We start from the raw sequence: 26,989 nt of genomic DNA, 5'->3' as shown, positions 1-26,989 counted from the left end.
ATGTTAGAAACGGTTCCAAGGCTCTCAGAGCCCATGGCATGGGTCATCTCCAAACATACCTCAGACTTTCAAGGATGGTGGCCTCACACACTGACCACACAGTTCAGGAACCATGAGGAGCTGACCCTATGCCCAACAATGTTCTTTCTTTTCTGTTAAACACCTACTTTTTCTTTAAGACCTAAGGGTGTTTCTCTATCCCTGTAGGTCATCATACAAATTTTCAAAAATATAGCAAAGTATCAGGCATGGCACATGCCTTTACAGCATTCAGAGGCAGGCGGATCTCTCTGAGTTTGAGGCCAGCATGTTCTATATAGCAAGTTCCAGGACAGTTAGAGCTACATAGAGAGGCCCTGTCTAAAAAAACAAGTACACAGGCGCTGGAGAGGTGACTCAGCAGTGAAGAGCACTTGCTGTTCTTGTAGAGGACCTGGGTTCAGTTCTCAGAACTCACATGGCAGCACACAATCATTTGGCATTCATATAGTATATACAAATACATGCAGGAAAAAACAGTCACACACATAATATACATATAATATATATAATATATATTATATGTGCGTGCGTGCACATATATGTATAATTAAAGTACTGCCACCTATATATATATATATTCTACAGTGTCAGCTTTGCCTTGTAGCTCTCATATTTATCCCCCACCCAACCGGGATGTTTTCAGAGACTCTGAGAGACCCTCCTCTATAGTAATCACACAGCATTCCAGACTCTACAGGGCTCAGTGGAGGCAGGGTTCTGTTATTTTCAAAGCCATTAGGAAAGTGCTAGAGGACTTCTGAAGAACAAGACCAAAGGCACAGACAGGGCTCACAGACGGCAGCACCAGAAGCACTGTTCTGACCTCTCTAGGTTGTGGCAAAGAAGGGTCTCTCTTTTCAGAGTCTCAAAGGCACCATTGTGGAAGATGCCTCCAGGGCTATCATAAGCACTCTGCCTAGAGACAGGCTCCCCCTGGCTCCCCAGCCTTCTGACTCGGGGTCTCTGCATATCTCCTGACTTCAACTTTCAAATCACTATATCAAAAAAGGGTAAAAAAAAGAGAGAGAGAGATAAAATCCCATATATGTAAAATGAAATCATTTCAAAGAATACACTAATAATCTAAAATTCATGTGTTATTAATCAATAGCACATCTGTCTAATTCTAATGTATAATGTGCACTTATTTATGGCTCGCAACTGCCTGTAACTTCAGTTCCAAGGCATTGGAATGCCCACTCTTCTGAGACCAGGCACACACATAAGACACAGACAGACATGCAGGTAAAACACTTACACACATAAAATAAATAATCTTTATGGAGGGTTGGGTTAGAAAGATGGTTCAATGGTTAAAAATGTGTACTAGCCGGGCGGTGGTGGCGCATGCCTTTAATCCCAGCACTTGGGAGGCAGAGGCAGGCGGATCTCTGTGAGTTCGAGACCAGCCTGGTCTACAAGAGCTAGTTCCAGGACAGGCTCTCTAAAGCTGCAGAGAAACCCTGTCTCGAAAAGACAAAAAAAAAAAAAATGTGTACTGCTCTTGCAGGGGACCTGAGTAGAGTTCCTAGCATACACATAGAATAGTTCATAACCACATAATTCCCAACTCCAGGAGATATGATGTCCTCTCCTGGTCTCTTTGGGCGCCTGCATTCACATGCAGACACATAATTAAAAATAAAAAGTTAATCATTTTTAAAAAGAAAAAAAAGAGATGGACCAGAACCTTGGGGTTTCCGCCACCAGTGTCCACTGGCCATCCGCATGGTCTCCCTGGTGTCATTCACAGCCACCACAGCGGGCTGGGTTCCCCTCCATTCCAAACCATACAGAGGGACTGCTTCTCCTCTGGGCCAGAGGCCCTTAAGCCAGCAACTTGCGCAGCCCCCGCCTCTTCCACTCTGCAGACTCTGGGCCAGGAATTCCTTCAATGCCAAAGACTTCTGCTTTGGCATCTTCCTATCTCTGATTCTCAGCAACCAGTCACTTGTGCAAATGCCTGCCGTCAGTCAGAACACTGTATCAAAAATCCTCTTCGCTGCCTCGTTAACCCTGATGCCGTTATCTTCCCTTCAAGAGACAGTTCATCCCTACCTCACAAAACAATCCTTTTATCCTCTAAACCCTTTTCAAGTCAAAGGAGCAGAGAATCCAGTCTTGAAGGTTTGTGCTGTTGCAGCGGTGAAGGAGAAGGGAAGGAGGGAGGGCGCGCTGATGAGAGAGGGTGAGCGTGAAGCTAGACATTTGGAATACGCCAGACTGTTCCAGAGAAAAATAATACCTTGGCCACTTTTTTCCTTTTTTTGAAAAGAGATGCAAAAAGATGCAAAAAGCAAGTTTAAGCTACTTAAACGAACAGCACAGAGAAGGGTTCTCTTTTCATTTGATAAAGACCTATAAAATAACTATCCCTGCATAAGTTATTATTAATTGAAGATAACTTCAAGGGCTCAATTAGATCCCAATAAAATGTATTTAGTTTCAGCTAAGGGCACACATTTTAGAAAGGACAATGATAGTTTTGCAATGTTGTTCAACCCATGTGTGGGATGAAATGGCACGGCATGCCAGTGGTGGCACCCACCTTTAGTACTAATACTTGAGAGGCAGAATCAGGCATGTCTGTGAGTTTGAGGCAAGCCTAATCTACATAGAGCATTCCAGGCCAGCCAGGGTCACCTGGTAAGACCGTCTCAAAACAAAGAACAAAAAGAAGGTGCAAGATGGCAATGGGGGACACCTGACTCTTGGGGATAGGCTGTCTGTTTCTATACAAGCGAGGTGTCAACAACATGGCCCTCAGATAGTCTGTAGGCTTTACAGCAATCATTGGATACTTAAGGCTCTATCCATGTGGGAAAGGAATTTTCTCTGTGCTTTTGTCTAGTACAGACCAAATTAAAGCTACAGGAAACAGATGAGTTCAATGTGCAGAAGGCTTTTCAGCAGTGGTTACAGAAGCTATGATTTATAGAGGACATGCTCTGCGACAGTCACTCTCAGGGTAAGCAAGCACTTCAGGCATAGAGGAAGGCAAAACAGGCATAGGAAGGATCTGTGCTTTACGTGGAGTCCTCCAGACGTGCGTGCAGTCATTTGTAAGTTGTGTGCCCTACCCTGCTGTGCTCAGAGGCTAATCTAGATGCCTGTTTGAAACAAACAGAGCTTTTATGACAGCCAGAACAGCTTGTCACTGGATGTGAAGAAAAGTGATCCAAGACTCTGGAGAGGAAATCTGGGCATAGGTGTTGAGTTGGACTGGCTATCTGGAAGATATTGCTCAACTCAGAAAATGGAGGATCTGACACCCACCCTGAGTGATGCTGAGAGTCCCCTCCCAGCGTCTTACCTCTTTGGGGCCTCCAACAAAGCTGATGGCACTAAGTGTTACTGGTCTTGACCTTTCCTCAAAGACAGTCACTTTCTCAGGAATCCTCAGACAAGCAGTTCACAAGTTTCCCTATTGCTCTCATGGTTGTGGGAGGACATGCCCGGAAGAGCTTGGCCATAAGCAGGAAGCAACTGGAATGCAGCCTTCCCATAAGCACAGTTAGCCACAGGTGCATCTGCAGCCAGACCCTCAAGGCCCTCTTCTCCCTGTCTGCACCTCCAGTCATCCTTACACTCATGTCAAAAGCAGCTTGTATCCGTTGGTGGGAACATCTGGGCTGGTGACAAACGTGCTTATTTCCAGGGCCCTGGCAGCATTCTGAGTGCTGATCTACTTCTGCCCTGAGCATTCTGGCTGTCTTCCATCTTCCCCTACAAGTCTTGGGGACAGATTCTGACCCCACCATGTTCCAAGAGGACAGTGGCATTTTCCCATATGGAAGGCTCGCTATTCTGTGGGAGCCACTGGCTGCTGGCTGCTGATTGCTGGGGCAGAAGAAGGGGGACATAAGGTAGTGGCCTCCAGCCAGGAAAAGTGAGTCTGTTCACACAGCTACCCGTTCCTGCCTCTTCTACACTGAAATGACAGCCTCCCGCAGGCACCCAGACACGGTCTTTTTCTGTTTGATTTATATGACAGCAGTGGGGACCAGTAGGCTCTAAGTTGGAACAAAACAGAATGAAGGAAAATGTCATTGGAAGCAACCTATTTTTGAAAACTGAGCTGATGCCAGGAGACTAGGTTCTGTTATTCTTGGCTGATGGGCTTGTTTAAACAAACAAACAAAATACTCTACAACCACACACACACACACACACACACACACACACACACACGCATGCATGCACACACACAAAATCACACAATTTCTTCTGTCTGTTATGGCTGTCTGGAACCATCTTGGTATTGTTCAACCCACCGCCTACTGTCAGGAGCTCAGTTCTGTCCAGAGCAACAGCCCCCACCCGGCAGAAGGACCTCCAACACTGGCACAGCACAGTACCACCACACCATCCTGGATTGGCCTCAGACTCTTGTGCACCATGGGATACCTAGCAGAGTCCTCCTGCAGGCTAGGGGAGAGGCCAGTGTGGTCTATCAGAGGGAGGCAGACCCATGGAGTATAACATATAGCTACCACCTGATGATCAGGAACCTGGTTTGCTGCAGGTGTCAGGAAGAAGTCTGGGAACCAGAGTGGGGTGCTCAGTGCTCCACAATGAGTCAGGCTAAAAGCACTCATCTCAGCTTCAAGAGCAGCCTGATGTCCAGGTCCCTTGGAAGTAAGCAGTTTCCTTGCCTGTCTCTGTACTTAGCTGGGAGCTCCCTAGATCAGGAGCCATGTCTTTTATTGTTTGTCACCCTCAGACTGTACTGCGTGTGGGACCAGGAGAAGGCCTCTACCCAGGCTTGTCCCATAGGCACTAAGGACTTGGAGTGGGGAGTGGGAACTCTAAGTAACAGAACTACTAGGCATGCATATTACCAAAGTGCAGGACCATCCAGAGCCTAGTTTCCCAGGTGGCCAGTGTGTGCATACAGCAGTGGGCGGACAAAACCTCCAGAGAGAAATAGCAACGGTAGTAGCAGGTGTATCATGAGGCACTCAGGCCAGGCCATCAAGCCAGTATGACTCCTGATCTTTCACGCATTCATCTTCCTCTTGGAGGAGGAGCTGGTGCTTGTAGTGCACAGGATCCTTTCTCTACCCTTCCAGAAAGTCACTGCTCTGAAGAGCAGTGCCACCACCACTTTCTATACGGCGGTCATTGCAGGCTAATGCGGCAGAGCTCTGCCCCTGGCTCTGAGCCTCACAGGCTCTCAGCTAAATAAAGGGTCAGACTGCAGCCTGGCTCGCCCCTGCCATTGTCAAAGGTGTGGCTCAGTCGGGGAATATGCAGGCCCTGTGTCCCATCTCCAGCATCACCAACTACAGTGCCCAGAGCAGAGGCAGGGGCTGGCGGAGTTGCTTCTCGGGAACCACAGTGTTCACACCCAGCCTGAGTGGTCTCAGCAGTGAGGCAGAGAACAGCAATTCTGAATTTATCTCAGAATCTCCTATTTTGGTTGAGAGCCTAGCAGGCTTTCTCCATGCCATTGAGGCCCAAGGATTCTTGTTCCAGGATGTTTATGACATGATAAGAAGGGAGCAAAGCCACACACAAGACTGTATACACAACATGACTCCACCTCAATGTAAAAATAAATGAATACAACAAAAAGTCTAATTTAAAATACATCAAATGTAACTCCACTTATTGCAGATGGCTAAAAGCTAAGGAAATTTATTTTTTTGCTTTGATGGGCACTGGTACTTTATAGTCAAGAAAAAGTTATTAAAGTAAAAGTTTAAAATACAGAGAGCAACACTGTCTCATCTCTTAGAAGTAAGGCAGAACATGAGCCAACACAGACTTAAACCCTCTCCACCACAGGGCCACCAGACTTGTCAACATGGTTGTGTGCCCAAGTAGGGTCCTATCACAGTGCACAGTAGTGGCACTGCCAGGGCCCAGCCAGGTACTCAGCCCACACTACTAAGCTAAAGATATCCTCACCTGGAGCAGTTCCAGATCAGAAGAATCCTCCTGCCCGGGGACCATTTCTGTTAACATCTCAGACATGACTTTTGTGTTTCCCCGAACAATGTCCAGCTCACTGCGCAGCCTAGCAATCTGTAGATCAAGGAAAAGGCAGGAAGAAGGCCAGTCAGTCAGAGGGTCAGAACCAGCCAGTCCACGGCCTGAGACATCCTGGGATCAACATCAACACGCACCACAGGAGTGGACTTCTTATCTCCCTTGCTCTGCCTATCGAGGGCTGGCAGTACGGTGAGAGCTGCATGAGAGAGTCAGGTCACTAGCGCTCTGGTCACTAACAGTCTGTGTGGGTACCTCCCTGTCCTTGACAGCATATGAATAACAATGTGCAGTGAATAACACCAGGAAAGAAGGGAGCTGAGAACTTTAACTTAACTAGGTTTCTATTTCTTCTCTCTGAAATCACTGTATGGTAGGTAGTGCAGGTGCTCCAAGATCCCTTTAGGGTGGAGTCCCTATTCTACATGACCCTCATGCTCACAGACTATCTCTGTCAGTGCCATACCCTAAGAGAAGCTGGCCAGTGCTCACAGCATTCTTCTGATAAGAAAAGAATAGGTGAGGAGTGGGAGCAGACTTAAAAGCTCCCCACCCTGCCCAGTTGTCAGCATCCACAAAGCCTGACCGTTCTCTCCTGCAGCTGGCACACTGTACGTTGACTCCCTTGGTCCAGTCCTGAGCTTTTGGTTATCTCCAGGGAGCTCTAATTCTTTCAAGACATTAGTGGAAGCCACAGGGACCTTTCTGTCCACAGTGAGGCTTGTAAAAGTTGTATAGAAATGCCATCATTTTCTGGCAGGAGACCAATGAACACTTGACAAAGTTACAAGCTGCCTTGAGATATGCTCAGAGCCCTAGAAGACGCGGTGAGGAAAGGATACTATAGCAGCACCAATGTCCAGAGATGGACCAGCCCCTTCCAAGCCTATCCCCTCACCCATGGGAAGGGGGTGGTAACTCCACACAGGCTGCTGTGAGACCTAACTTGTGCCTGGTACACCTGGTTCAGTGCATGCAGCTGGCCACAGGCATGGCCTGTTCCTGTGGAGTCCCAGAGCTGGACAGAGTGGGCACTTTTCCTGCAGGAGGCCTATTCCAGACCCATACCTCCCTCTGGTAGAAAGGCCTTCAACTTTACCTGGCTTGCCTGAGTACACACATCCACTACCAGTCTCTCATAGCCTCTCCTGTGCTGCAGGATTCTCTCAGCAGACTCTTAGTTCTTCAGGGAAGGAACTGGAAAGAGACCCACCTTTACAGTCACCTGGGAGATAGTTTGGGCTCCAAAAGGCTCTTGCCAGCCTCTACCTCACTTGGTGAGGGGTGGGGTGTCCCCAGGGTCTCTTCAACATCTTGATTAAGGAGTTTCTACCACTGAAGCAGGCCAGGCTGGACAATGGCCTACATGCTTTAGCTTCTGTTTTCCTCTTGAGGCAGGAGCCACAGTTCTGGGGGTTCCTATACTCCTTACCACTCAGGACCTCCTCTTGGCTGGTCCAGCTGTTGAAGGGCCCTTCTCGAAACCCATCACATTGCAGTAAGCCAATGCAAGGGCTCCTCTGCCATCCAGTTTGATACTTTTTGCTTCCTCTCAGGGAAAATCTGGAGCTCTGCCCAAGAAAGTAGGGCCCAGAGCCAAGACTCTACCCACAGCTCCCCTTTACAAGGCTCTGGCCCTGGGGATGTAGAGGGGCAGCATTCAGTGACCCAAGTCCCACTGAGAGCACTGACTCCACATTTTAGCAGTGGTATTAGACCAGGCTCCAGGATTTGGTAGCCACATGGGACCATCTTTCTTCTGTGGCCTACTGAATTTAGCTATTCTCCTGAGGTCTTACATGGAGCAGCAGAATGTAGCTCACGCCCTGGCCTGTGGGACTCCTTGCTTGCATTCTGCTTGCACCACATGCTTTCCCAGCACTGGCAGAAGGACATAGCCCTAGCACAACACTACTGTCACTATAAACAATTGCCTGAACCCCTGTTTTACAAGGTTCCGTAGCAACGGCTCTGAAATAAATAGGAACTATACTGAGGAACGTTTTCCCCCATTCTAAAATTTTAACTAATAGAAATTCTATGGATTCAACTAAAAATAGTCTCCATAATTTCTCTAAAAATAAGGTTTAGGAAATTTACACTGGCTTATCAGGAAGTAGCCCTCAGACAGGGGCAATATCTAGACTGAGTTAGGAAGAGGCTTCTGGAAGGCTTCCCTGCTCTAGCTGCTGCCTTCAGGGCACCTCATTAAGTATGAACTGTGAGGGCTGGCATATCTCATGGATCTGTGCTTACTTCCCCAAGTGCTGAATACCTATTCTCAGCTCAGCTGTGTGCCTCTGCTCTGGACCTTGCTTTCTGTCACTCCTTCCTGCCCAGCCTACATGTTAGCCTGCCCTGCAGACGGGCCACTGAGTGCTCCCTGGTATGCCACACCTCTGTGCTGTCTATGTTGATGACAAAACCCCAGGCCTACTCCAGAGCCCTCAGTGTCATAGGTCCCAGCTGTCTTCCATGCCGTGCTCAATCCTGGCTCACAGGATGCTCAGCTCTGCTTCCTATCACAGCAAGACCACGCACTACTGCAATGCCCTCCAATCTGTCTACTCCTGAGACTAGGCCCTTTCAGCTTTGTGTCTCCACACCTAGCACAGTACCTGGAAGTCCAGGGAGACGTCCCTGGAAAGGTATAAAGGGGCAGTTGGCTGGCTTGGTATGGCCTGGAAGCATACAAATACCTGTTCAGAATTGGCTGTGATGGGGCCAGTCACACTCAGGGCTGGGGCCTGCAGCGTAGAGTAGGAGGCTGGAGAAGGTGAGGGGTAGGTGCCGGCACTTGTCCGGGGCTGCGACTGGGACCTGGGCACGGTGGCAGCTGGATCCATTTCTGGGACACTCTGGCATGACAATAACAGCATTTGTTGGTTCACATGGGTGCCTAAGTGACTTAGCCTGATACTGCCCCCAAAACAGGTGGTGCTTTCAGTTAGAATCCACAGACCCTCAGCATGTCTCTCCGCCAGGACAGAAGAGCCGTCACTGTCTCTGTCTTCTCCCCCCCCTCTTCTTCCTATCTACCCCCCAAAGAATATGCTGCAGGCAAACAATGCAACCCAAAAGGCCCCATTGAAAGCACTCTGGGGGCATTCCAGTCACTGGTTGTCATTAAGGCCACCTCTAGATCAGAGTCCTTACTAAGTTTTGCTAATCAAGGATCCTTATTTGATACAAGACAATATTGTGTGGCCTTTACAAGAAGACTAATATAAATAGCAACCACGCAATTTACTGAATGTTCTTGTACAATAACACTTCCTTCTGTGCCATTAACAGAAGAATAAAATGGGTTATATTTCTACTAAAAAGCATAGTAATCAGTTAAGAGGGATCATAACAAGAATAATGCTTTGGAAAATGTGATTCTTCATGCCTTCTACGCATTTAGTATCTCAGATATCCTCACCAGCATTAGCACGTGTGTTCACACAAATGTGTAAGGCACACTGCCATCCGTGAGGTCCCATGTAAGAGACAGGCAGATGGAGAGCGGTAAGGCTATGTGAGCTGTCGCTGGTACCTCTTCAGACTGGGCTATCCTGCTTCTGCCCCCTGGACTGGGAGCTGCTACATAGCCAGTACAGGAGCTAATTTTCCAGGAACCATGATTGCCACTGCCAGCGTTCATCTAATCTGAGACACGGCCACTGTCAGCACTGAAAGAGGTTGGTTCTTCAGGATGCTTTAACACAGGCCTCTTCTGGGTTTTGTGTCCCAAAGCTGACAGAATTCAAGAATGCCTGGACTGATGCTGAATATCCATAGATCAAAATACAGTTTAAATCCTTGTGACTGGGCTGAAATGTGGCTTAGTAATAGAATGTGTTCTTAACATGCATGAGGTCCTGGCTCTACCTCCAACACCATATTAAAAGCAAAAAAAAAAATTATCCACCTGATATATAGACTGTACAGTATACTGAGAACTGCTCTTTGCCTCTGCTGAGTAAACATCAACCCTAGTACACAGGAAATGAGGACAGATTCTCGCACATGTTCTGCAGTCATCTGTAAAGCAGGTGCTAATGACCCTTACAGGATGGTTCAGCCAAAGCAGCCATTTCCATGAAAACCACTGAACTGAACCTTCGATCATATCCCCCTACTGTCGGTGTGAAACTGGGAGAGATACTGCTGCCACTCAATCACCAGTCACCCAGCTGCCTCCATCTGCATCCCCCTTGTTATGAAAAAGAAATGCCCTGGAGCTTTAAGAACACATGACAAGCTGAATAATGCAAAGGCATCAGCAAAAGGCTGGTACAATGCTTGGCTGTTCTGCAGACAGCCTTTCTAGAAAACACTAGCTGGAAGCTTACCCGCTGGGGTGTGTGGATAGGAGACAGAGCGTCCAAGTCTGCCATGGGAAATTCAACTCCCTTCCTCTTCAGTTCTTCATATATGTGCACAACGCCAGTGAGGTCAGGACTGCTCCTAAAGGCATCTGCCCACGCCTGAGAGGAGAGAGGAAGGCCTGTCAAGAAGTGGAAGTGGACTTTCCATGGGGTGGCAAGGGGCCGGAAAGTCAGCCCAGCCCTCTCTGGGGCTGGTGCTGTAACTACATGCCCACGCAAGGCACACTGGCAAATCCTATTCCGCGCCTCTCCTGCAATCATTGCTGTGATACAGCTGTTGAAGCCCTGGCTTTCAGTGATGCTGTTGAATGTGAACAAACTCATAAAACTTAATTCAGCATGTCCCTTCTTAGAGAAGTGGGAGAGAAATAACACCTAAGTACCTTGCATACTCTGTGATGCAGGCATTTGTCTCGTCTCAAGGGAATCAATTGCCAGAGCTGTTGAACTGAAGGACGTGGAAGACTTAGTTTTCAATGCCTCACAGTTCAGTTGGGTGTGTGCATGCACACACACACACACACACACACACACACACACACACACACACACACAAAGTAGGAGCCATAGGCAAACTGAACAGAAAGAAAAGGAGAAACTGATGTGTGATGAGAAATCAAGACTGAATCCAGTTTTCCTCAGCAGATCAGTCAGTGGTCCAGTCTTGTCACTAACAGGCGAGATGATTTCAGGCTAGGGGCACAAGAGTCCATGGGGAGCCAGACCATGGCCAGTGGCTGGGGCTCCCAGCCAGGAGTCCTGTATCAACCTGGTGTTTTTCTACTAAGTTGTGTAGCTGACAGTTCCAACACACGTCTGCCCACACATGGAAATGAAATGGGAAGAACCACCAGCAGGTTCTCTGACTGAAAAGAGTACAAAAAGGAACAACAGAATTGTGAATAGGTTGCCATTTCTGGTGACACATCAACTTCTTAATAATTACAAAATAAAATCTGTTTTCTGGAAGTTATTGAAGAATCAAATCCAGAAATTATCCAACAGGCTCTTCAGAAATAGGGTCCCCAGTGCCACCCCTTTACTACACATCTGTACCCAATGGAGGGGATGCGACCTTTTAGAGTATGTCACCGTCGCAGCATTTAATGGTCTATAGCCACGAGCTCCAACTAATCCTGAGGCAACCACAGAAATTCTATCTCTAACCACCAGAGCCACTAGAAGTTAAAAGGCCATTTTCCTTAAAGCTTCCTTAATCATATGCAATGCATCTCATGCACTACAAACAACACCGTCAGCCTGGCTGTCTCTCCTTGATGCACTTATTTAACATGCACACTTGGGCATTTTACATCACCCTGGCACCAGGACAGCCTATCTCTGCCAATCCTTTCTTCTATATCTGAAGGTACCTACAGACGCTGTCAGCAAGACCCAGCTGGAGACCCATGCAGCCTCACCGCCTTGGTCTGTCCTATTCCTCCAGCACATGAAGTCCATTTCCACCAACTGCTCTTGCTCCACCCTACTCAAAATCCAGCTGAGTCTTGTGATTCTAGACTTTCAGTTTAGGGATCAAACTTCAGAGTCTGGGGGCCAGTGGTACAGCACTTGCCTAGTGTGCATCAGCCCCAGGTTCTATGCCCAGCCTGATAATAAGAAATAATAAAAATAAATAACTTGAGGGCTGGAGAGATGGCTCAGTGGTTAAGAGCATTGCCTGCTCTTCCAAAGGTCCTGAGTTCAATTCCCGGCAACCACATAGTGGCTCACAACCTTCTGTAATGAGACCTGGTGCCCTCTTCTGGCCTGCAGACTTACACACAGACAGAATATTGTATACATAATGAGTAAATAAATAAATATTTTTTTAAAAAAAACTTGGGCAGGGGGTGGGGGTGGTGTACACCTTTAATCCCAGCATTTGGAGGCAGAAATGGGTAGATCTGTGAGTTCAAGACCAACCTGGTCTAGAGAGCAAGTTCCAGGATGCCCAAGAATACACCAAGAAACCCTTTCTTAAAAAATCAAAATAAATAAATAAAAACAGAAATAAATACATAACTAAACTTAAGGGGTATAAAAACTATCCTCACTGTCTACTGGGAGGGCTTGGTAGCTTTTCTTGGTGCCACTTTCTGCCTCTGTTCTCACGGAGAAACAAATGGGTCTGGGGACCTCCTTACTGTTCCCTTGCTCCAACCCATACCCAAGTTTGAGAGGATGAGAAAAAGATCACAAAACCACGCTGTTCTCTCTAGGTAGACACTCCTCAGGACTCCTCCCAGATTCAGACACACTCAGGAGCTGTGGCCGCTCTCGGGGTCACATCCCAAGGTGGGACTATCAGATTCTCCTCCTGCCAAGAGCTCAGCCCTGGACATAACAGGGAGGGTCCTTCTCTTTGTTTAAGACGACTGTCCCCTGTAGTAAGGAGCTGTGGGCAGGCATGCTTTTCGTCCTGCCTGGCTCCCGCATGGCTAGCTTAAAACCCGAAATAACAACACACAAACTGTATTCATTTAAACACTGCCTGGCCCATTATATCTAGCCTATTCATGGCTAACTCTCATATTTTGATTAACCCATTTCTATTAATGTGTGTAGCACCACGAGGTGGAGGCTAACCAGGAAGGATCTTAGCCTACATCCATCTCGGAGAAGAGTCATGGCATCTGTCTCTTGTGACTGACTGAAGCGTCTCACTAACTTCTCTTCTTCCCAGGATTCTGTTCTGTCTACTCCACCTATCTAAATCCTGCCCTATCAAAAAGCCAAGGCAGTTTCTTTATTAGCCAATGAGAGTCCTCCATCAGTTCCCTGAGAACGTACGCCTGGCAGGAGACTCAGGACCAGGGGACAAGAACAGCTCGCATTCTGGAAGGAGCAGTTGCTATGCAGAGTGGTGTGCAGAGATGTAAAGGTTTCCTGACCCTTCTGTCACTTCCCAGGTCCAGTCACACCCTGGCCAGGGTGACCTGGGCTTCTAGGAGGGCCTGCTTTGTCATGACAAACTCTCCTGGGTAGCTAGGAGAGCAGAGTTGGCATTAATTTGCAGACAAGAAGCCTTGGTTAATAACCCTCTTCCCACCTGCCACAATGCCAGCTCCTGTCTAGGACCCCTGGGCAGCCTGGGCCAGGCTGCTGCAAACAAAGCATCTGCTCACAACAGTCATCTCCCTTGAATAAGAGTCTGATGCCAACAGAGGGACCAACAGGGAGAAGGGACACATTTTAAAGGAACAGTTATATGTGAGGACATGCAGATGGGAGAAATTATAGCTGTTACATGTTCCAGAACCTTCTGGGGACACGCCTGAATAACTGCTCTCGTCCCCCTGACCAGGTCAGACATCTTTAAAGGCACACACAGGTCTCTTGCCCGTGTACAGACAAAGCTGTCAGTCAATAGCTGTCAGGCTAAACTTAATTGAGTTCTCACATTCACTAACCGTCCTTATTTTCCTACTTCAGAGAACAGAGGGAAGATGGCCACGGAGGCTGTCAGAACATGCCCATGATAAAGTAGGGCCCCTGCTGCAGGCAGAACCGAAGAATCTTCCTTGGGGAGCTGAGGCTAGTTTTAGGAGGTCTTGGTTACTCTGAACCCCTAAGCTGAGGCCCACGATCAGTAGAGAGGGTAGAAGCGGGATGATTCCCATGTGACCGACTTCTCAGGAAGAAGGCTCCTGGGAGATGTAGTTCCGGCATTCTCTCAGGTTCTCTGTCACCAGTGCTCTTTAGTCAATGGCATGGTGGTCACTCCACTAGAAGCCAAGCTCTCTATGTAATTCCCTTTTCCTGTCTGTGGCTTCAGAATTTAGAGGCTGAAAGACCCAAAGGCGGGCGGGACCCATGGGAAGACAAAAGTCAATTTGTGCTTTAACTTTGTGTGTCTAACTGTAGACACAACATGACTACATTCTGTCCAAGGTGTTTTGAGTAGCAACTTTCAGAGCAAGACATATAAACACCGGTTTGAACCATGGGTCTTGGGATACCTCTGGGCAAAAGGAGGCTCTGTCCTCTTCTGCTCATGCCTCCAGCATACGCTTTCTGTTCCCACCACACCTGGCTATACTGTTTACTTTTTAAAAGTTGTTCCTAGTATCGACAAGGGATTGGTTCCAGGATCCATCAGGATATCAAAGTCTGTGGATATACTGTCCCTGTATGAGCTAGCTCAGTGTCTGTACACAGCATATGCATATACTCTTGCATGTTTTAAGTAATCTCTAGACATTTTATTTAGGGGTTTATTCATACTGCCAATAAAGTGTCAGTGTTATAGGAACAGCTTAAGGAGCAACGGCACAGGAAGATCTGTGCATGCTTGGTACAGAAGCTCTGTTTTCTTCCATGTAGTTTCTGACGAAGGTTGGCTAAGATCACAGTTAACCCATGAACACTGCGGGTCATCTATATTGTCAACATGTAAATAAGATGATTAAAGATGGTGTGGTAAAGCACCTCCCCAAGCTCATCAGACAGGTTGCAATGACAGAAAGTCGCATGTTGGTGAGGCTGTGAGACAGCTAGAAGTGTTGGCACCTCCTGACCCAGCACCTTCTCTCATAGCATTGAAGTGAAACTGCCAGTGTCACACACTCAATACATACCTAATAAAAACAGATGCATATGCTCCCCAAAGACACACACTGGAGGCCTATGGCAGCAACTCCAAACACAAATGCACCCATGCACCTTAGGAAGGTTAACAAACTACCTCACTTACACCATTAGACCCTAGGCTAGTGTACATTGCTGCCGCTTAGCCAGGAGAAAGAGGGCTGGGGAGACAGGTGGACCCCAGTGCTACATGTCTAAGAACAGGAAGGCAGAAACCAAGCTCTCATTTTATAGGTTGGGTAGACGCCCAGAAGTTACTGCACCAGCCCAAGGTTAGAAATAGTGTAGCAGGACCTGGGGGAACTAGAGTTAGAGTAGTGAGCTGATGGGAAAGCTATCAGGTCAGGGCAGGCATGAAGAAACAGGCATCTCTGAACAGAGAACTGTGGGACCCAGCTAGTGAAGAGGGTTCTGTCTGCCCTCAGCAGATCATACCAAGCTAGCTGTGTTTGCCCTGGAGCCTGGCCAGGCCTCAGGTGAGCAAGCTCTCTCACTGAAGATACCTCCTTCCAGTTCTGTAGCCAGTGTAGACTTTGTAAAGACCAGACATCAAATAAAGAGTTTTAGCTGCAGTGTCCCATCTTTGTAAGAAAAGCTACCATTCATTTTCCTGGAAGTCTCTAGTCCCAGGAGAGGTTATGGGAGTCGATGTGGAACTGCAGGTCTGGAGGGGATGCAGAATGGGTGCACAGGGAGGGGATGTAGACTGCAGGTCTGGGGATGGGGTGCAGAATCAAGGAAGCCTGAGAGAGGACTCTGTTACCCAGACTCTTGCCTGTTCTCTCAGCCCAGTGAGCTATATTTATCCACTAATCTAAAAAAAAAATTCAATACTGACAATCATCTGGTCTAGATCCTCGGGACACAGCATTTTAGGGCTCTCAAGGAACCAACTGAGTTGAAGAGAAAAGATAGCACAGCTGCACTTGAGGTCACAAGGGGATGTGAACAAGACAGCCAACATGTGGGTTTCAGGATGGGTGCTAAGAGTCTCTGGGGCACATCTGAACAGCTAGGAGGAGTAACTGCTCTAGGAGCTGGGGAAACTCTCTAGACAGCGCAACAAGCTCCACTCCAGTCTCATATACAGCTCCCGGGCCATTCCCTGCCTACTCTGCTTGTCTACCAGAACTTCAAGCCAGGCTATGAGCCACTGCCCCTGTTGGAGTCATGTCCTATTCTGACTTGGTCTCCCTCTCTTCTTGGCTCTTGCAGACATGCATTAGTCATCCATACTGAATGTACTTATGGATCCAGATGTCATGCCAGTGGGGTGCTTTGTTCTGTGTACGACCCAGAACAGACACTTTCAATGGCTCCCCCATTACCTCTAAGGACCAAATCCAAGGCCCTCAGCACACACAACCTACAAGCCTTATCTATCTTTTGGCCTCATTTCCTGCCTATCCGTTCCCCTTAAGCACAGCCCTGGATATTCTAAACTACACCCTGTTCTCCAAACACACAATATTCAAAATATGCTCACATATTAATTCCCCAATTCTTGCAGCTTAACCTGGTGACTCCTTTCAAAAAAACAGAATGACAGAAAAGGTAATGTGTAACTTCTATGTGTTGAGAAACACAGGTCTCTTGTCATACCATCAAGGAACCGAAGCTTCCTCCCACCAGCCATGTTAGGGCACCATCTTGGAAATGGAGTACTCAGCCCAGTAGTGCCTTCAAAGGGTACATTTATAATCTCCCAATCAGACTGCACCTGAGTGCCTGCTCTACAGAAACCAGGGAAAGGTACCATTCTTGTTATAAGATGTTAGACTTTGGCTGATTTGTACGAAGTCTATAATATCAAATATTTGGGTATATCTCAAGTATGGATAACTATAATGATATTTTTGTTTAAGATCTAACAAAATAAGGCTTGCCTGAAGATCAGCGTGCAGAGCTTAGCCACTAGTTAGCCATAGAGGCCAGGCGGTGGTGGCTCACACCTTTAATCCCAGCACTTGGGAGGTGGAGACAGGCTGGGTGGGAGGAGACAGGAGCTTAGATGCAGTCTGAGGCAGAATCGCCGCCTTGGTCTGAGCATTGGTAGAGGTAAGAACTCTAGTGGCTGGCCGCTCTGCTTCTCTGATCTCTCAGTATTAATCCCCATATCTGACTCCAGGATTTTATTATTAAGAGCAATTAGAATTTGTGCTACAGATAACTGTTGTCTGATGCTTCCGGGATTTGGCGCAGATATCTCCTTCCTGAGATGCTTCCTACACTCTGTCCTTTCCAGCAAACTCCTCCCCGCTTTTCAGGGTCAGGCAGAAATGACACCTCTTCAGTGAAACATCCCTTAACAACATTTCTACTCCAGAGCTGGTTCTTGCTCTGTGACCTGACTAACCTGGTACATGACTCTAACATGACCCTGCCTACTCTACTTATCTCCACTGTACCCCATGACCTCAGAGGCCTGTTGAAGCCCTCTCTGTGCCCACTTGTCTGGGCAACAGAAGGCTGGGTACTCAGAAATTTCCTGGAGACTCCGTCAAATATCAAGAGATCCATTGCTCAGGATTTCCAGTAAGATGATGATAAGGAAAGTAAGCATTTTGTAACAAATATTTAAACCTCCAATCTGTGTCTTTTCCTCCAAAATAGTGGGAACACATGAACATGATCACAGTCCCCATCTTACACACAACAAAATGGGTGAGGGAAGCCAGCTCACCTGGATTAGAGCAAGCACTTTATCCTGGACGATGGTGGGAGGATTATTCTTGGGAGAGATAATTTTGACCAGAACGCTGTCGATGAAGTCTCGGTTGGCTACGAGGAGGTGAAAGCGGTGGCCACAGTTCTTCACACAAGTCTCCAGCACCTGAAGTTGTGGGGGTTGGGGGGAAGTCACCACACTGGGAAAGCAGAAGGGTAGCTGAGTTCCCCCGTCAGTCATGCTTCCAGATCAGCTTCCTGTTACATCCCTCTAAGCCAACCCTCACACATCTCTACACTAATTCAGTCGGACCCCCGTCCCTTGAGAACAACAGTGCTGTGATGACTGAAAGCTCCTGTCCCTGCACAGTACTCAGGCAATCAGTTGGTAACTGAAACATGGGTTGTGCATGAGAAGGATATTGGTCTTCTAATGGTATCAAAATGACTGAGAGGTTCCTGAAAATTAACATTTTAATTATTCTCTCTAGGCCTGGGTGTGAGATCTTAGCCAACGAGATATAGTTTCTGTCAAAGGGGAAGTTGCTAGGAGCTCGAATTGCCTGGTAAATGTGAGGAAGCAAACACACATCCATAACAAACTCCTGTTCTGCAAAAAAATCAGCAATGACAATGGACTGGAACCCTTGACAAATGTGGGCCTCAGCTGCCATCCTTCTTCAGTGAGAAACCTGCTCACTCCTCTCATATCTGGGGAGGTCAGTTGCTTTGAAAGGCTGACAGGTCTGATCAGGTGGCAGTGGGAGTTAGACTTAGCTTTGTGATGTAGGAGTGTCTTATATCTATCTGTTGTTTCATTGGTTAATTAATAAACTGCTTGGCCTGATAGGTCAGAACATAGGTGGGTGGAGTAGACAGAACAGAATTCTGGGAAGAAGGGAAGTTAGTCAATCGCCATGCCTCTCCTCTCTGAGATGGATGCAGGCTAGAATCTTCCCGGTAAGCCACCACCTCGTGGTGCTACACAGATTACTAAATATGGGTTAGTCAAGATGTGAGAGTTAGCCAGTAAGAGGCTAGAAACTAATGGGCCAGGCAGTATTTAAATGAATACAATTTGTGTGTTGTTATTTTGGGTGTAAAGCTAGTCATGTACGAGCCGGACGGGATGAAAAGCAGGCCTGCCCAGCAGCCCCCTCACTACAGCTTTGCTACTTCCTCCCTGATAGTCCGGGACAAGTTTCTCTCAGTCTCTGAGTCCTCATCAGGAAAGTGGAAGCAATGAGCTCTTCCTTGCAGGGAAGATTAAGGAGGACATACGCCAGCCAACCACTTTGGCATCCTACACAGGGTAAGTAACCACTAGGATGCTACTTCAGCAGCTGCTGTATCCATAGCTTCTTGCATGTCCCCAGGAGAGTACTGGGAGTACTGGGAGAGCCTCTCCAACATCAAACACAAGTCTCTTACTTGGTCCCTCCCGAAAACAGCCCACAGGGTCATCTGACCCTTCCCAAGGCTCCTCCTCCAGAGTCTGCTAATGAATGCCTTTTACAAGGATAGTGGCAGTAACTGGGGACACCTCTAACTACCTCGTTGTTCCCATGTGACCATGAATTAGCTCCCTAAGTGGTTCCTACCATAGGCTTTTGCCTTGAAAATGTGCAGACAAAAAGGTTCACAATTAACGACATAGACTTCGTGCCAGCTACATACCAAGTACAGTGAGATCCCTGCATGCTCATGTAATTTCATTCTACTCTCACAACTACTATGATTCTTTCAAGTACACCTGCTGCCTTATTTTTCAAAGCAAAGAGGCTTAGGAAGGAAGAAGTGGCCCAGAGGCAGGATGGGAACTCTTTTCCTTCTTTTGCAATGCAAGAGAGATTGAACCCATGGTCTTGTGCATGGTAGGCAAGCACTCTACCACTAAGTTACGCCCCGAGCCCAGGACAGGAACTCCGGTTCACCTTTTTTTTTAAAAAAAATATTTATTTATTTATTATGTATACAATATTCTGTCTGTGTATGTGCCTGCAGGCCAGAAGAGGGCACCAGACCCCATTACAGATGGTTGTGAGCCACCATGTGGTTGCTGGGAATTGAACTCAGGACCTTTGGAAGAGCAAGCAGTGCTCTTAACCTCTGAGCCATCTCTCCAGCCCCTCTGATTCACCTTCTTAGGAGCCCTGATCTTCTGACCTACCTGAGGACACCAAGGCACCCCTCCTTTGAGTTCTCTTCCAAGCAGTCACATCAGCTGTGAGGCCCTCGGGCACAAGAACTGTGTTCTGAATTATTTGTCCTTCTCTTGTTCCTTGAGCTAACTCTGGAAGAAGGCATCAAGCCATTTTGAGATGTCAGAGCCAAAGCTCTGCAGTATTGTGGAACTTCACCTAGGAGACCCAGCAGCTCTGCCACCCCAAGTCACCCTTTCCTTCTTTTTCTTGCTGTACTTCTGGAGGCTCCATGTTCTACTTGCTGCACCCAGGAACTGTTCTAAACTCATAATCCTTGGGGCTTCTGCACACTGTTAGTTATTTTTATCTCGTGTGTGGGTGTTTTGCCTGCATGCATGTCTGTGCACCAAGTGTGTGCAGTGCTCATGGGGCCAGAAGAAGACACTGAATTCTCTGAAGTTGGAGTTACAAATGGTGGTTAGCCACTATGAGGATGCTGGGGACCAAATTCAGGTCCTCCCTAAGAGCAGTCGGTACTCTTAACTGCTGAGCCATCTCTCCAGCCCCACAACCACAAATTGTATTCAGCTGAAGGGAATTTCCCTTTCTTAATTTCTGATTGCGTCTGATTCTGGGTGACCACAAGGTAAAAGCTCTCACTCTCAGGGACCCAGGGGACAAGTAAGAGGAACTAAAGGGGTTCTTTCTGTCTCCAGGCATGTTGCAGGGGACCTTCTTCTCTAGGATTCTCCACTCACTCTCTGGACTCTGGCAATGGCTGCTGGGCTGCTGAGCCCTTCTTTTCCGAGGGGCAGGTGAGGACCAGCAGAGTCAGAGACTCAGGAAGCTGGCCTGGGTGAAAGTAACTAGAAACAGAGGAACAGGCTGAAGTCAACCCTGGGCTCTGGTTCTGTTTTCAGGGAGACCATAAACGGAATACTCATCTCTCCTTCAGTTTTCCCATACAGCAGACCTTAAGGTCAGGGTGTCCTGTCCCAGCCTCCAAAAATGCCCAAAGCTTCTATATGTAGGAGGCACAGAAATTCCTCTCTGTCAAGGCAACTTCAGGCCACCCTTCCAAAAAGGCTCTTGGCAAACCTGACTTTGTGGGTTTTGGGGAATGAAACACAGTGGCAACTTTCTGAGATACAGCCAAAACCCATGGAATAAGCAAAGGGGGCCTCCCAGCAATGAGAAGCAGATGTTAGGAACACACATGTGAAGGCTCAAGCAGAGAGGGCCTTGGGATCTCTAACTCCACTGGATAAATACTAGCAGCTAGGCAGGGACAGATGTGCAGCTGCAAAAGGGCCACAAGGAAGGAACAGGGCTGACAGCAACTAACAAGTGAAGCCATCACGGCAAACATAAAACCATGCCAGTGTGCCAGGCAGGGACCTAGGTACAAGGACAACAGCTCTGCATGTCCACAGGATTTCCAAGGGGTTTGCAGAAAAGACTGGCCATCAGGAAGACCAAATGATGGCTGCCAAGCAATGCATAAGGAGGCAAGGAAACATAATCACTCTAAAAAGCTTCCCACCAGCCAGGCAGAGGTCGTGCACTTAGGGGGCAGTGACAGGCAAACAGCTGTGAGTTTGAGGCCAGCCTGGTCTACAAAGTGAGTTCTAGGACAATCAGAGTTGTCTTGCAACCTGAGAAACTCTGTCTTGAAAAACAACAACAAAAAAAGAAAAGAAAAGAAAAGAAAAGAAAGAAAGAGAGAAAGAGAGAAAGAGAGAAAGAGAGAAAGAGAGAAAGAGAGAAAGAGAGAAAGAGAGAAAGAGAGAAAGAGAGAAAGAGAGAAAGAAAGAAAGAAAGAAAGAAAGAAAGAAGCTTCTCATGGTTACCATGAAACTGTCATGAAGAGGGACAAATGCCAAAGCTGGCTCCCCAGTGACACATTCTTGGCTCCATCAATGTTGAGGTTTAAAAAAAAAAAATTTCACCTATTTCTGAACTGACATTTTCTTCTTTGCTATGTAAGCCCCTAAGCCCCAGCCCTGGCGGAGAAAGTGTTCCCATTAAGTGTTGGACTTTGTTTGGGGGCAGACAAGGATCACAACAGCTCTTCTGCTTCACAACAAAACATGTTATTTGGGGTAAATAACCCACTTTCCCCACATATAGGAGCTGACATGGTGACTTGTTACAGTTTCTAATCAAAAGTCACTGTGGCCCAGATTTTAAGGCATCTGAGAAACTGTGAGCTTTCAAGACAGAAATAGCACCTGAAATACCCTTTTTAGTTCTCTGTATCTTAAGGAGGGGCACAGTTCTTGTCTATCTGCCCTGAAAGGAGTCACTTGGCTGACTTTTTCAAGACCCTTTGTATTATTTTCATTTTTATCCCAAACAAAAGACCATTCTAGGATGGCACACCACAGCTGTGAAGGTAAAACTCAAAGGCCTCTCAGAGCCCAGTCTCCTCCACTGTGAGAGTAAAGAACCCACTTTAGAAGGGGGCTGCAAGCATCTCATCAACGTTCTAAAAGCTCCATCCTGGGCAGGTGGTGGGCAGATAAGAGTGAACATCTGTATAAAGGGGAAACTGACTCCCAGCATCTCAAACAGGCTGACAGTAGGAACAAGGCCTGCCCTGGTCTTCTATTCACTGTTTCTGGGTACAACCATGCTATCCACACCTTATATTCTCCTGGTATACAATGGCCTGTTTACACTCACCTCCTGCATCAGAGGTAGGCAGGGGAATCCCAAGGATCCCTTGGGAGATGCTGCTGAACCAGACAATGCGGGCTACATGCTGGAAGTCCGTCTGAGTGGGCGGGGGTTGGGGGCCCTAGGAAGAGTGAAGCCTGTGTATACGTGTCCTAAGCTTCTCTCCCAGGAGACAATACTCACCGTCAGGGCCAACATCACTTCTCTGTAGTTCCGGTTTCCGCTGAGCCGCTTCTTTAGTGCTCGAATGGCATCCTTTGGCCTGGTGAAAAGGACAGACATACTATGTTCCACAAGCCTCGTGGGGCACTAGTGCAGTGCAAACCAGCAGAGGTAGCAAGGTTGTTCACGGCAGCATGTTTGTAAATGGAAAAGGCTGTAGAAAAACAAGTGTCTCCAAAAGGAAACGGGGCTAATTACATCATAGCTTTAATGCAGCTGCAAAAAAGAATAAAGAAACTTCTTGTATATTTTTATGGACCAAACTCAAAAGACATATGCATAAGAATAAATGGAATCAAGGACAAAAATCACATGATTGTCTCAATGGATGAAAAAAAAAAAGCCTTTGACAGAAATTTAGCATCTTTGTGTGGAAAAAGCTCTGAAGAAGCAGGAATAGAGGGATCATATCTCAATAAAATAAAGGCTGTATATGTAATAAATGTACACACAACATCATACTGAACAGGGAAAACCAGAAAGCATTTCTTCTAAAATCAGCATTGAGACAAAGATGTCTACACTCTCTGGACTCATTCTGTATAGTACCTGGAGTCTCAAAGAGAAACAAACTAGATACAAACAGGAAAGGAGTAAGTCAGATTATCTTATTTGTAGATGATATGATCTTATATATAAAATCCTGGGCCAGGTGTGGTGGAACACACCTTTATCCCAGCAACTGGGAAGCAGAGGCAGGTGGATCTCAGTCAGTTGGAGGCTATCCTGGTTTACACAGTGAGTTCTAAGCCAGCCTGGGATACGTAGCGAGACCCTGTCTCAAAAACTAAGAGAACCCTGAAGACTGCCAGAAAACTCTTAGATCTGATAACACTTTTAGTAAAGCATCAGCTACAAAATTAATATTTAAAAAATTGTGGTAAAGCAATGATGAACATGCTAAAAAGAAATAGGACAATTCTACTCCCAGTAACAGAAATAGTTCTAGCAAATGCACAAGATCTCTATAACAAAAATACTGAAGGGAGAAAAAGTAAAGAAGACAACAAAAGATGGAAAGAACTCCCATGTTCAATTACTGTCAGAATTAAAATTGTAAGAAAGGTTATATTGTCTAATATAATCTATAAATTCAATGTAATCCTGATCAAAATTCCAATAATATTCTCTGCAGAAACAGAAAAAATGACCTTAATAAGCCGTGGGTAGTCAAAGCAATCCTGAGGAAAGAAAAGCTAGACAGTGCTGGAGGTGCCAGCATGACACTGTAGAGCCTGAGCAGAGCTCTATCAGAGCAGCACTGTGCCGGCCCCACACACTGACGGAATACCGAAATAACCCCACCAAATACAGCACCTGAGACTTTTTATTTTCTCTCAAGACAGGGTTATTGTGTAGACCTGGCTGTCCTGGAACTTGCTGTGTGTACCAGACTGGCCTCAAATTCAGAGATCTGCCTGCCTCTGCCTCCCGAGTGCTGGGATTAAAGGTGTGCGCCTCCACCGCCCAGCCAACCAGCATTTTCAATAAACAAGCTGGGGAAATTGGCTATCCACATGTAGAAGAATGAAACTCTATCTTTCACCCTGCACAAAAATCAGTTCAAAACAGATCAGAGACCTTAAAGTAAGATCTGAAACAAAGAAACTGCTAGTGAATAGCTTAGCAGGCATACTTCAAGACAGTCACAGGCAAGTATTTACAAATGAGATTGCACGAAATTTAAAACATTTCTGCACAGCAAATGAAACAATAATCAGAGCAAAGAGACAGCCCCCAGAATGGGAGAAAATCTTTGTCAACTATATACACCTTATAGGGAATTAATTAATCTTGAATAGACAAATAATTAAACAACAAAGGGACAAATCATCCAAATGACATGAATGAAGAGTTCTTAAAGAAAAACTTTAAGCAACCAATAATCACATGAATAAATGTTTGACATATTTAACTGCGAGAGAAACAAATTAAAACTCACTGAGATTCCATCTCACCTGAGTCAGAATGACTATTGTTGAGAAAATAAACAGGCCCAATGAGATGGCTCCATGTGTAAAGGCACCTGTGCACACTGGCAAATTAAGTTCAATTCCTGGGACCCACATAAAGGAGCAAAGGGAGAACACACTCCACAAAGTTGTGCTTTAATTTCCACAGGCTCACTGTGGAATGTGTGTGTGCATCACACACAATACTGATAAAATTTAAAATTAAAAGAAACAAAAATGCTACAAAGGTTGGGATGGTAGTTCCTCACTATCAGAGACTAGAACGTCCACATGACTCAGCCCTCTGACATCACAGTGGCTCCAGCCACCAAAGGGTGGCTGGTCTTAGTCTTCCCTTAGGCAAATGTTTGGAAGTCAGGGGTTCTCACTCCTGTGGTTCTAACAAGTCTCACACATGAAAATACCCTGTCAAACATGCATGAAGAAGTCGAGGCAGAGGATAGCCACTCTGATAATCAGCCTCATCTAGAAAGCCACAGACTTCTGGAGGAGAGCTGTGAAGAAATGACTTGGGCTAGAGTTAAAGAGAGGCTCCACTGTTCTTGCGGAGACCGGGGTAGGGTTACCAGTACCTACATCTGGTGGGCACCGAGTACTCAGTAAGCAGCTAACAACCACTTGTAACTCTAGCTCCAGAGGATCCAGCTCTTCTGGACTCCCCACACTTTTATCCAATGACCACACAGAGATACAATACATATACATACACATAATGGAAAAAAAAACTTAAAGACTCAAACCTTTTATTTCCTATCTCCAACTCGAAACACAGTTGCTCTACCTGAATTCTTGGCTCCTGAGCCAAAGGACTGAGGAGACAGGAATGGGCCCCAAACCAGGGGTTATACAGTAAATTGGCGATACAAGCTAGAGTCACCAGAGAGGAAGAAGCCTCAGTTGAAAAAATGCCTCCATAAGATCTAGCTGTAAGGCATTTTCTCACTTAGTGATCAATGTGGGAGGGTTCAGTCATGGTGAGTGGGGCCATGCCTGGACTGGTGGTCCTTGGTTAACAAAGCAGGCTGAGTAAGCCAGTAAGCAGCATTTCTCCATTGCCTCTACATCAGCTCCTGCCTCCAGGGTCCTTCCCTGTTTGAGTTCCTACCCTGGCTTCCTTCAGTGATGAACAGCAATGTGGAAGTGTAAGCCAAATAAACTCTTTCCTCCCCAGCTTGACCTTTGATCATGGCATTTTGTTGCAGCACTAGAAACCCTAACTAAGACATATAATATGTGCAATTTCCAACATGGATGCAGACTTTATAAATACAGCATTTGAGCAGCTATCTGCTTGGATAGGCTGGGCTCAAGAAAGTAGGCAACTTAATGGCTAGACAAGACTGATTTCCTCTCTGCAAGGTCTGCTCTTTGTCATCCCAGGCTGACAAGCTGTACCTTCTCTCTGCGTACTCTCTTTGATCTTGTCTTGGATTTCCATGATGAGAAAAACAGGCACTGCCCTGGAGGATGGTGTATTTCTGCCTGACAGAATGTTACAGCATTCCCAGATTATGGGTGGAGGGCAATCAGATAATAGGCAGGCTCTGGTTAAACTGAAAATCCCTTCCCAAGAGCTATGCTTCATGAAATGCTACCTGAGAACAAAAGAGAAGCCTTGCGCTCTGCTGGTCTGAGGGAGAAGCGTCAGAGTAAAGAATCACTGTCAGGTTGGAGGAACCACAAAATTTAAAGGAGCCACCAAAGGCTGAAGGAACAACTACTAAGTCAAAGGCCACAATCAGGGAGGCAGGATCAAGGGAAACATGGGTGTGAGAGGTACCAAGCTCCAGGAGCTCTCAGTAGAAAGGTGGGGCCCCACGGGGCAGTCTCAAGGCCACCCACACCCTTCTTTCCAACAGTGGTGAGCTCTTCAGTGGTTCTCAAACAGCTGGGAATTATGTCTCCAGCTACAGCTGTTCTCCTAAACACATACCCTTGGCAACCATTACTACTGACTGCATTTACTAGATCACCAATGTTTCTCTAGCTTAGAGGCTGCAGCATAAGGACTCAGTGAGCCAGGAACGGTCAAAAGGAGTTGTGCAATGATCAGATCACTGGATCCTCATCAGAGTCTGCCTACTGATTGCTCTACACTACATCCACTATAATGAATTATTTATTCCTCTAATCTTTACTATAACTTTATGAGATGGGCATTATTGGCAAATCATTTTTATATGTGATAAAACTGAGGTACACTGAGATGAAACACACTCAGAGCTGTATAAATGTGTCGTGACAGAAGCTGCTAGCCCAGGTAGATGGCACCAGGCTTCACAGCCCTTAATCCACACTGCCATGC

At 46.7% G+C, this 26,989-nt stretch overlaps 1 protein-coding gene across 3 annotated transcripts in view; it reads right to left on the bottom strand.

Annotated features, from left to right (window-relative positions):
• Positions 1-26,989, bottom strand: part of Tom1l2 (target of myb1 like 2 membrane trafficking protein) — a 127,265-nt gene that overhangs the window by 24,356 nt on the left and 75,920 nt on the right. For all 3 annotated transcript variants that reach the window (XM_038325101.2, XM_038325102.2, XM_038325103.1), the window contains exons 3-7: positions 22,673-22,751; positions 17,683-17,832; positions 10,374-10,508; positions 8,736-8,894; positions 5,956-6,072 (exon numbers count right to left, since the gene is read on the bottom strand). In XM_038325101.2, the coding sequence (XP_038181029.1) occupies positions 5,956-6,072; positions 8,736-8,894; positions 10,374-10,508; positions 17,683-17,832; positions 22,673-22,751 (640 nt within the window). The remainder of the gene's footprint in view (positions 1-5,955; positions 6,073-8,735; positions 8,895-10,373; positions 10,509-17,682; positions 17,833-22,672; positions 22,752-26,989) is intronic.

This window comes from Arvicola amphibius, chromosome 4 (genome assembly GCF_903992535.2).
Source record: "Arvicola amphibius chromosome 4, mArvAmp1.2, whole genome shotgun sequence".
Taxonomy (NCBI): Eukaryota; Metazoa; Chordata; class Mammalia; order Rodentia; family Cricetidae; genus Arvicola; species Arvicola amphibius.
This window is presented reverse-complemented; position numbering and strand designations above follow the sequence as displayed.